The 12,098-nt window shown below is 44.3% G+C and overlaps 1 protein-coding gene across 1 annotated transcript in view; it reads right to left on the bottom strand.

The window, feature by feature from the left end:
- The window catches only part of LOC138452855 (uncharacterized), a 1,928,742-nt gene that overhangs the window by 515,760 nt on the left and 1,400,884 nt on the right, over nucleotides 1–12,098 (bottom strand). The window contains exons 70-71 of the mRNA XM_069605205.1: nucleotides 7,515–7,622; nucleotides 6,134–6,273 (exon numbers count right to left, since the gene is read on the bottom strand). Coding sequence (XP_069461306.1) covers nucleotides 6,134–6,273; nucleotides 7,515–7,622 — 248 coding nt within the window. The remainder of the gene's footprint in view (nucleotides 1–6,133; nucleotides 6,274–7,514; nucleotides 7,623–12,098) is intronic.

The raw sequence follows: 12,098 nt of genomic DNA, 5'->3' as shown, positions 1-12,098 counted from the left end.
AGAAATATCCCCTGGAAAAGTAGTGACGACCTCGCTAGATTCATCACAGTTTTCATTTATCAACCTTGGACGGAGGAAAGGCTAAGATGGCCATGCTGGGATTCGAACCTGCAGCCTGCAGATCCCACACAGATTGCAGCAACGAGCGCTCAACCTACGGAGCTATCCTGCCAGGCTCTTATTTTGTTTGTCATTTTGAATCCCATCTATTAAGTATGTGCTCATGGACTTTGCAACAGGGGGGATGCAGAGTTAAGATGATCATCACTTGCCACGTCTGCTGAATTTCAAGAGTTTTGTTGCGTTAAATCTAATCACCTTAACTGCCCCTTATCTAAAGTTTTGTTCATTGAATGTATATTCATTACTTACCAATGTGGATATTTACTTGGTATACTGTGTGTGTGTTTTCTGTACCTTATTCTAGTATCCTCACATTCTAAGAATGATGTATTACCCCTCAGACATGTTTACCAGTGATAGTTTGACCTAACTTGACCCTGTAGGTCCAATAAAGATTGTGCTATCTGAACCCCACATCAGTGGTGTGTGATGAATCCTATGGACTCCTCACTAATTCCCTTCCTAAAGTCTCCTCTCAGGTGGTGAGGGAAAGGCAGACGCTTTTTGATCCTGACATTGGGGGTGGTGTTCTGTGGGAGGATCACCTAGGAAGAGAAAAGGCCCAGGGGAGTGAGAGGAATCCGTGGGATGAGACACAATATTTGTCTTCCTCTTCCTCTAGGGAGGATGGCTGCGCATTGCAGAAGCTTACAATGGCTTGTTGTATATATCTTGTGTATAATTCCACAAGATACATACACAAATATGGGTGAACTCAATCCTACACTCATAGACCTAAGGAGAAAAACCCTTCTAAAGGTTGGGAGACCTGTAAAGCAGAAAACCTATGAATACCCAAAGAGGCAGTGAAAAGGAAATTTGGGAATAACACCAGCGTAAAAGTATTGCTCTCTCCCTACATAATCAAAGTTAATGAATAATTCTCATGATGTTCCTTTACAGAATGTTATAAGGAACAAACTGGGGTTAAAAAGTAAAACAACAGAAATAAGAAAATCTAATTTTTCCCTTAGGGACTTTAAGTCCCATAATTCCCCAAGTACTGGGATGAAGAAGAGGGCTGAAGAGGCACAATGTTGCAGGAGTGGTCAGTTCATTAGTGCAGATGACCCTAACCTGAGAGAGGCTGAGAGGCTTAAAAGGCCCCCTTAGATGCAGGCCATACAGTTGGCGCTGTTGGTGGAGAGTAGAAGAAGTCAGAAACATTGTGGGTCATGCTGGCAGCCCAGGTAGAAGCTGGATGAGAGAGAAGACGCCGGACCATTGCTTGGCAGATATCAGCTGCCGGGCCTGAGAGGGTCTATATCCCCAGAAATCTGAAGTGCAGAGGTCACGCAGTGGGAAGCGTGCAGGAGGCTGTCTAAGGTGGCTGGCGTGCACACGATGGTCTTGAGGCTGTCTCCGGTGTCTGGCATGGACCAGAGAGCCTTAAGAGCAGGAGGAGCTCCAATTGGCAGTGGCATGGGTGAAGGCAGACTTACCAAAGCAGGTTGCCGGGTCGCAAGGAGCCACAACAGCAGAAGTCCTGTGACCGGCGAGGGGAACAGAGGCACACGTCTTATCCAGTGAGTTCACAGATTGTCAGTGAACCAGGAGCGCTCTGTCCCCGCTCACGTATTGGAAGTAGGCACCCGGCAAGTGAGCAACAATCGTGCAGAAGCATAATTAGTACAAAGAAGCAGAAGCTGCACTGGCGTATGAATGAAAGTGAGTCACACGTTACTTGTGAATATTGAATAATTGTAAGACAGCAGAAGCAGCGCTCACGTGTGACTGAAGGTGATTCACAAGTCGTTTATGAATAACAAACCAGGGAAAAGCAGCAAAACTCTGGTAAATCAAAGCCAATTGACTATAACTTTGAACATGTGGGTCTGGAAAACCCAACCACTAGTGGGGGCTACTTTGATAAGAGTTAAAAAGCATTGCCCAAGTCAAGAGAAACCGAAACCAAGGCAAATATAATCTAGCCAATGTTTCCAGCAGCAGACGGGGGCTAATGAAAGGTCTATAAACTCGGCAACCTGTTGCCTATATGGTATACAGCATCTTGTACAAGCTGGGAAACACACACATAGCCAGAACCAGGGGAGAGGCAGGAAGAGACCCTATCCCTATCAGTCTGGTTGATAGTACAGTGGGGAACCAAGAGTGACACAAGTCTGCCCTCCTGGGTACAGAAATCCAGAAGGAGGGGCATCATTTGCAGAAGAGTATTAAAGAGCATCAATGAGAATCTTGGTTTCCCTGGAAAGTTGTTTAACGTTTTGATGCTCCAATTTGTTGAATGCTGTGAAGCTGTTGTAACCTCTTATCAGTTGACATTGACCACAAAAGCACTTGTAGTAGTGAAAAGCAGTTCGGGCAGGGGAGAATACCTGGATGGTTAACCTTTGAAGATAATAGGCCTTGCATGGAAGCAGGCCAAGTAAAAGTTGAAGGAGTGCTCCAAGATGGTCTTGACAGAGACATTTTATGTTGTTAGTGGTGCAGGAGGAAGAGCAGTGCAAGGCTGTTACAAAGAAGTTGTATTTCTTTAAATTGTTAAAGTGGCAAATCATCCTGACTGATACAATCATTTTTGCTATTAAGGAACTGAGAACCTGTTTAAAGAACAAGAAGAGATTTATATCTTCTGTGTTGGAACTTTCTGGTGACAAGTTGAAGTTGCATCGAATTGTATTGGAACTTTTTTTGCGAATCAGGATTTCCTTGTGTTCTTTCTTGAACTGTGAAGCAGAACCACGTTTAATCCCGGGGAAAGTGGAATTCGCCCAGGTTATGAGGGGAGACTGTGGTAACATTTTTTATTAAATCATTAATGGTTTGAACTACCATACATTTCCGTGTTTATTTGTTACACTTGCACGATCTGAATGACACAGGGCCTAGTAAGATAGTTTGTCTTGTCCTTCCTCTGTCTTCCCTCCCATGTCCTGTCACGCCTAGAAACACTTATGTACAGGCACGTTATAAATGACATTTCATATCATATCATTATATGTATAAGTTTGAGGGACAGATATCCTATGTTATAGTGTTTCCTTTATCTTATTTTAGGCGGGATTACATTCAGGGCAGGGATAGGGAGGCCTTCATCCAACCGTATAAAATAATAAAATGCCATTTGTTGACAAAACTTCACAACGTGGTCTGCCTCACATTTCTGACCCCCCACAGGTTATAGATACAAATGATCTGAACAGTTGACTTTATTAGACTAGAAAAACTAGTCTAATGAAGTCCAATTTCAATGTCGGCACCTATGCTACACCACGTCACCTTTGTTCGGCTTCCACATCTCCAACCTCCCCCCTCAAAAGCTTTTTCCCAATGGAATTCAATGTGCATTATATGTGGGAAGCCTCTCCCCCACAAAAAGTTAAGTTCCTTAGCACTTTGCTTTACATGGTTGTGGTGCTAGGGGTGCAAATAGCTTTAATGACCACCAGGCTTGCCCAGACTGTAATGGCTCTAATTTATTTATTTATTTTTATCACACGCCCCACGCCCCTAAGCCTCAGAGTGCTAACGCAAAAACAAACATACACAACATAGTAATGTACATACATAATCAGATGTCCGAGCAAGTTCAGTTACAGGTAGTAGTACTAATGGCAGGTCAGGTCATAGTAAAACAAGAAGCCTACTTCAGGTCGAGAATCAGTTTCAGGTTAGAGGTACCCCTTGGTAGGTAATGACACATGCTTATAAATAATGGCAAATTGCTGGTCCCACAACCCACCAAGATACAATCCCTATCCTTATGGGCACACCAGTCCTGAACCTCAAATCTGCGAAGAACCTTCAGGTCAGAGGATATATGTTCTCTGACGGAGCCATGCCAGAACTTTGTTTCCGTAAGGCTTCTTTACATTCTTTACCTCTTGGCTTCTCAATGGTAGTGACAAAAAAGTTTCTACGAGCCAAAAAACAAGCCCTGACGATTTTATCTTTTATCCCTGGCATTTGTGACTTTCCTATTGGAAAGCTTAGAGGAATGTACGAGTTATTTTTGGCAGTCAGTGTGAGGGACCGAGTAATACTGGTGTGGATTTATCCACAACAACAGGAGAGATAAGCTGTAAAGCATATGATCGTTCAATTGTAACAGGAAGTGAAAGCAAAGTAACTGATTTCAAATTGTGCATGACCTTAGATTTCAAATGGACCGGTTTCGGTCAGTACAGTCTGTGAGGACTGGTCCGTTCTCTCGGATTGAATATTAGTTTGACAATGTTTGTCTTTTCCATCAGGATGGCATTGTCCAATTGGGAATGGAGGGGAGACTGTTTGGGAGGAATTATCCATGCTTACTATGGAGTGTTTTTTAGCACAATTTTCCAGCGAGTCAACCCATGTACAAAATTAGCAAAACAAATACAAAGATTCAGTTCATTGATTAAATTCCCCCGAAGTACAACCCATTGTGCAGGAGTAAAGGTAATCTGAGGAGATTCATCAAAGCTCAGAGAGGCCTGTACCGTAGAGAGTACCATAGGGTCTTGGTTATGCTTTTTTATTTCTGCGCTGATAGTGCAGAATCTCCTAATCTCCTTCTTTACTATTTTTGCTTCAGGCTAGTGGGCCATTGCAAGCTGGGTAAGCCCGTCCCATGGTTATCAACTTTGTAAAAGCATCCAGAAAAGTACATTCAATGTCTACCTGCCAATCAGAATGCTACTCTTCGTGGCATTATACTTTGGTATTATTACTCCACTGAGCATTCAGAAGTGGCTGGTGCTGCTGCTATTCCTCTAAAACTCTCTATCCCCGCCCTGCCCTCACCTGTGTGGTAAACAATTAATTGTTGCTTTGTTTAATCTTCTTTGTTTTTCTAGCCCACCCACCAACCAAGCTGGTATCGGCTCGGAATGTCCCCACAATTCTCCAGTTTTGCAAATCTCTCAAAAGGACATCAGCCCAAATGCTGGCTAAGCACACCCTGTACAGCACTCTGCTGCTCTTAAGCTAAGCCGGAGCTTTAAACAATAAAATAGAATACATTAAAAAATACTCTGAAATACCAGGACGGACTTCTCAGTGTCTTCACTGGTTGTCGCATGTGTGTCCTGCAAATGGCAACCATCTTGTTAGTTTTGTCATTTTCTTCCCATTGGGCTTAGCATGCAAGCCTTAAATACAATGTCAAAACTTGACACCCAATCCTGCGCCCAGGTGCCAATAGCAGTAATGCCAGTGGCGAGTGTTAACTGGGAGTTGTGATCTCTGAGACATGTTGGGCATTCATGGACATAACACCAAGCATTTTCCGGGGCCCCATTATTACCGCCTAAATAGAATACACCAAAATCTGATAATTGCCAGCCACTAACAGATGCCGGATCTCCACATTTTACTTTTGATAATTCCCTTTGTGTCTTTGATATTTTCCATTACCAGTCTTAGGCAGAACAAGTCTGAGGTTGGGAGAGTTACAAAAATACCTAGCCATTAGTTAACATAATTATAAGTATATTCTAAAGATGATGAATGCCTTTAAGAAGCTGTGTGAAAAATTACTGAATGTCTGATTTCGAGTTTGGTGGTTTCTGCATACAGTAGTCACCAGGTGCTTGGAAAGGTCCGCATGATTTCAAGTCACCTCTCCGTTATTTCCCATTTTGAAGTCCCGTAGGACTCCATGGGTCCAGATAATTCCTGCATGCGGTACCTGCCGCATCTGGCAACTCCTGCATGCAGTACCTGCTGCAACTGGTAATTACTGCATGCGTTACCTGACACATCTGGCAATTCCTGAATGCGGTACCTGCCGCACCTGGTAATTACTGCAGGCAGTACTATTTGTGTGGTGGCAGTAATTATCTCTAAACAAAAGCAGCCAGTAATAAGAGTTTCGTAAACAAAAATTGGAATTTGGCAGAGTGATAAAACACCCAGTCAGGGCTGTTAGCAGGTGTTTTAACAATGCAGCCAAACTCGTGATCAGGCCCTTAGTAGCTTGAACGAAGTTCTAATTAATAGTGATGAAAAATAACTTGCACTATATTAAGAAAACAAATGTATGAACAGACACTGCATGACTTACTCTGCTGCTGTCTTCAGAAGCTCATGATGTGGTGGGAGGCAGAGAATGACGTGTAGGTTAGACTTCACCTGAGACACGAGGTACTTGGCTGGATCATAGACACGGTTTGGATGCTTTCGCCGTAAAGCAGGACCCAACACCTACAGCAGGCACAAGTGTAGGTTAGGCTTAGCTACCAGTATTAGTGCTGTACACACCAGCTCCCACCCACATTATGTTAACTGCTGCTTTAAGGATACTGTTTTTCAAGCTGATCAGACACATTTTCATTTTTTTCTAATTTAATGACTAACTTGACCACAACGGCCATGATACAATTCTGCAACACAACAGTTTTAATGATAGTCAGGCGGGCTAATGCATATGGTTGAAATGAAATGATGCACAGATAGGGGTAAACTTTCTGGCCAGCTTTTCTCTTGCATAGGGGTTTGCAGCAGAACATCCCCACCAGATATAAGAGCAGATGGGAAGATAGATGGTAGTAGATGGCAAGCTTCTCGATCACAGACTATGGTTGTAAATGAGCATAAGCCGGAAAAAAGGGTAATTTGCACCGCAAGAAAATAAAATCCAAACTCCCTAAGTAATAATATTTTTGGTGATCGACAAACCTGCAGGATATCATTTGATCCCTTTTTAATAGACCTTTTGTAATCAATGAGAAATGTGGTAAAAAACTCAACTATTCATCCTGTTTAACATGATACATCTGTCATGGGGTCGTTACGCAACAAATTTTCATGTGCAAAGAAAGTAGGGTGATTTAATTTGTGGCTTGATAGAGATAGAGATAGCCCGCCCGATTTAACGCCAAATTACAACCAACCTCATAATGAGGCCCAATGTGTTTTCTAAACGCTATTTGCATACTCTAAGGGACAGATTCTCTACTGTGATCATTAGGGGAGATGGCACACAGCACAGAGTAGAAATGAAGGTGCCTCTCCAAGAGACTTCTCTCTCTGCATCAAATCTTCACACAATTGAATGACATCTGGAAAAAAGGTTTTGCTGAGCATCAAACTTTAAAAATAGATTTATAAACCACATATATCAAGAGCTGCTATACTCTTTTAAATTGTCCATGTTGACCAACCATTTAACTTGAACAAAATCTGAAAAGTCAGGAAAAATAAATATGACTCCAAAGGCCCTTGGCCAAAACACATTGGTGTTAATATTTAAAAATTTGAGTGTTTCTATAGTTTCTTTTGTTCGCCCCTTCCAAATAGATGAGGCTAGAAAACAGAGGTGTGAGAGTGGATAACTTGACAATATAAACATATGCAACATCCATGCAACCCAATCAGAAATAAGCATTCCAATGAAACTCTTCAAGCAAAGGTTCTTGGCTCTGCTGACCCTGGGTAATACATACCTGCAGTAGGTCATTCATCTCTTCAGTGGAGAACAGCGATGGATATTCTCCACAAATAAGAAGACTGTTAATGGCGTCCAGATAGTATGCTTCGACCAGGTCTTGAGCCTACAAGAAAGAAACATTTCTAGGCGTTCAACTGGAACTGTGTAATATTTGATTAAATAGCCAACTGGCTCCATTTTTCTCCAGGTTCTTTTCTTTTAGAATATAAACCAGGGTTTCACTGTTTGTTCATTGACATGCCTCCTTATTACTTAATAAACCCGCGTTTGACTGGATAACCATGTTTTCAATGCTACTACGTTGGGGTTGATTATTAAATGATTGACCTGGTCGGGGATCCCATGGCACTCTATTGTCAACCCCACTAGCATTTGTGCTCAAAGGCCTGAGAAGCCCTACCTTAACTTATAGTTTGTACGGCATGACCTCTCGGGGATCCTCTTTAAGGGTCTTGTTGTAAAGAGAGAACCAATTAACAAAATGAATCCTTTGGTCTTTTCCTTCTGCATTTGATGCAGATTTGTGAGAAAGTCCTGTTGTTGAAACGGTTGTGCAAAATACACCAATGTCACAGACCAAGAGCTGTTAGTACGGCTTGAGCAGCTGACAATCAGCAGCTACACAAAGCCTATGTTTGTGTACTAATGTCTCACTATGTCGATCTGTTGCCGCCGGTCTTCCCAGAATTCCCACAGTTCCTCAAGGATCATTAAAATGTGCATTACATAGGTACTGGACATGGCTTGCCACCTCCAACATGTATGATCTGTGCACAGTATTTTCCTTTCTTTCCTACTGCTCCTCTGCACGTGTCTAATGTAATCACAGAAATGAATGCACACCATTTAACAAGGGCATGTGCTCCTATAGATTAGGTGGTGCATTGAATTATATAATTCTGAGATGTGTAAGAGTACCTATATAACTACTGTTATCTTTGATGTGTCACTATTAGACCTGGCATTTTTATAAAACCTTATTTGCATAATGTTGCAAATTCCACCTCAAGAGGCATCCCCTTTGTAGCATTACTTGAATGGAAGATTGGCAGGCCTTACCTCAGAATTGTTATGAATGTTTTTGGTGTTCATCGGTATTTATGCCTATTCCCTACTGCTTACATATGCAATTTTCGTTGGCCTCGCACAAGTGGCTCTCTAAGCAAAAAAGGGGGTCATCATTATTGGTGTCAAGAGAGACTGAGAAGCGAAACTTGTGGTGTTGATGGGTGAAGGCTTCCTATAGGTTTGGCGAAGACCCTTGGGAGACGGTTATACAAAGGGGAGCACCCAAGATATGACACACTATAGGCTGTGGGTCTAGTTGATTGGAAAGCTGAGGATCACCTTAAATCTAACTTTAACTTTAGCCCATATGTCATGTAATTCAAGACTTTGTAATGAAGGAGGGGGTCGGTTTTTCCCCCCCATACATTCTGCGTGAAAGGGACCACCTGCTCTTGCACTAGTGGAGGGATGCCTTCATTGCCCTTCTGTGGCCTCAGGGGATAAGGCCCTGGCACATACAGAGGTGGGGCTATTGCAAGACACATTTGGACACCATTTTGCGTACCCCAGACTCCATTCTGGTATCTGTGAAGTCTTAGTTACTTACCTGTAACTGTATTTCTCCAGCATTGGTATCTTTCATAGATTCAGATGCTTGAATATTCCCCGTCGTCAGACTGGGAATCCTCGGTGATAAATTTAATAATCATTTTTTTTTTTTTTTTTAAATATACACACATTGCTACCTAGCAGTGCATGTACATAGCCCATTATGGCCTATGAGCCATTTCATTGTGTAGTCCCTCCACCTCACTTTGGTCCTTTATGGCCCCAGCCAATGAGGTGGCAGGGCTCAAGCTCCTCCCCCGGCAGCCATCTTTAGATTTTGAACCGTAGAGATTACAGTATGATGGATGCCGAGCATAGAAGCAGCCTCTCAGGGGAGGCGGGCGGGCGCATGTGAATCTATGAAAGATACCAATGCTGGAGAAATACAGTTACAGGTAAGTAACTAAGACTTCTCCAGCATTGGATCTTTCATAGATTCAGATGCTTGAATAGAATACCAAGCAGTTAAAACATGCCACCATTATATATATATATGCATAAATACAGAAAAAACATATTTCTGATCAAACCTTTACCATGCAGCAACACAACGGTTACATACTTCGGGAAAGGTGGGAAAGGAGGCTGGTCCTACCTTATACAAAGAGATGGCGGAGCACTGCCTGTCCAACTGCAGCTTCTTTTTTGGTATCTTCAGTCAGGCAGTAGTGTTTGGCGAAAGTATGCAGAGTGCTCCACGTGGCGGCTCTGCATATGTCCTTCAATGCCACCCCTGCGTGGAATGCTGTTGACGCCGCCCTTCCTCTGGTGGAGTGCGCAGACGGCGGTCTAGTTAAAGGGTCGCCTTTCAACTGATGGCAGTGGGTGATGCAGGACGATACCCAGCGTGCCAGACTTTGTTTAGATATATGCTGACCCTTGGTACGGCCAGAGAAAGAAATGAATAGCCGGTTTGAGGAGCGGAACTGTATTGTTCTTTCCGCTTCAGAAGCGTGATTCTGGAAAAAGGTTGGTAAAACAATGCGCTCAGTGAACGACATCTCCGAAAGTACCTTGGGGAGGAACTTCGGGTGAGGCCTTAAGATGACGCGGTCCTTCTGGAACAAAGTAAACGGGGGTTCAGAAGACAAAGCTTGTAACTCACTGATCCTTCTGGCTGATGTGATGGCTATCAGGAAAGATGTCTTCCAGGACAAGAATTTCATTTCGCATCTGTGTATGGGTTCGAAGGGAGGTTGCATGAGGGCTGTTAAGACGGTGTTGAGGCTCCAGTCCGGAACTGGTGTAGGTGTAGGCGGATAAGTACGCATCAGTCCTTTCAGGAAGATTTTAACCGCTGGTAAGGAAAGTAAGGCTTGCGTCTCCGTGGTTACTGTGTAAGCCGCTATGGCTGACAGATGGACCTTGATAGAGGACAGTGAGAGCCCTGACTTTGCCAGGTGCAACAAGTAGGGCAGAATCTGATTAACCGAGGCCGTGAGGGGATCGATTGCAGAGGTCTCGCACCATTTGGAAAACCTGGCCCATTTCCTGGTGTAGGTGACTTGCGTGGACGGGGCTCTAGCGGCCCTGATGATATCCCAGCATTCTGATGGTAACTTTATGGTGCATCAGTTTGCGCTGCTCAGGAACCATGCTTTGAGAGACAGGCTCCTCGGGTCGTGGTGGAGGACCTTGCGGTTCTGTTGTGTCAGTAGATATTGATGTGTCTTGAGACGAATCGGGGGTTGACAGGATAGATGCCTCAGCGTCGGGTACCAGACTTGCCGTGCCCAATCCGGTGCAATTAGAATCAAAGAACAATCCTGTTCTTTTACCCTGCGAAGTACCCTCGACATGAGGGGAATGGGTGGGAAGGCATAGAGGAACTTCCCCGACCAATTCACTGAGAACGCGTCTCCCAGTGATTGGTGCTCCGGGTATCTTGAAGCAAATCTCTTGCATTTTTTGTTGTTCCTGGTGGCAAAAAGGTCGATCTGCGGATGGCCCCATAAGGCAAATATCCGTTGGGTCTCTTTTTCGTCCAGCTCCCACTCGTGGGACACTGTGTATTCTCTGCTTAGCCTGTCCGCTAGGACATTGTCCACTCCTGGAAGATGCTCTGCCCTGATCTGCACCCCGTAGTGCAAGGCCCATGCCCAAAGCTGTTGGGCTTCTTGCGACAGGATCTGTGACCTCGTGCCTCCCTGCTTGTTTGTATAGTGCATGGAGGTCGTGTTGTCTGTCTGGACTGTAAGAACTTGACCAGCTATCACCGGTAGGAAGGCTTTCAGCGCCAACCTTACGGCCCTGAGCTCTAACACGTTGATGTGGAGCTAGGACTCTTGTGTCGACCAAGAGCCCTTGGTTTGGAGGTCCGCAAGATGAGCGCCCCAACCTGATAAGGAAGCGTCCGTCCTCAGCAGAAGGGTCGATGTTGGTGCTTGAAACGGCATCCCCTGCAGAAGATTCCTCGGAACATTCCACCATCGAAGGGCCTTGTGCAACGTCGATGGAATCTGGACAATGTCTTCCCAGCCTCCGAAAGCTTGTTTCCATTGGTGGTCCAGAGCTTCCTGCACAGGTCTCATGCGAAGCCTGCAGTTCGGTATGAGGAATATGCATGATGACATCATGCCCAATAGGGATTTGTAAGAGCGTACGGATGTTGTCTCTTTCTGTAGGAAGTTCGAAGTTGAGCGTAGAATCGCTGCTATTCTTTCTGCGGATGGCCTCACTCTGGGAATGCTGGTATCGAGTTCGGCTCCCAGGAAGAGAGCTATCTTGTTGGGAACGGGGTAGGACTTTGTCTGGTTTATGGAGAAACCTAACTCTTTTAGGAGGTTGACAGTCCTCGACACTGCCGAGCGAGCCTTTGCAGCAGAACTTGCCTTTATCAGCCAATCGTCCAGGTATGGAAAAACGTCCGTTCCTGCCCTCCTGAGACTTGCCGCAACCGGCGCCAAGCATTTTGTGAAAACTCTCGGAGCCGATTTTAGCCCGAACGGGAGCACTTGAAACT

The sequence above is a fragment of the Ambystoma mexicanum genome, chromosome 4p (genome assembly GCF_040938575.1).
Source record: "Ambystoma mexicanum isolate Mex_15411 chromosome 4p, UKY_AmexF1_1, whole genome shotgun sequence".
Taxonomy (NCBI): domain Eukaryota; kingdom Metazoa; phylum Chordata; class Amphibia; order Caudata; family Ambystomatidae; genus Ambystoma; species Ambystoma mexicanum.
Note: the sequence above shows the minus strand (reverse complement) of the source record. Positions and strands in the feature narration are given on the sequence as shown.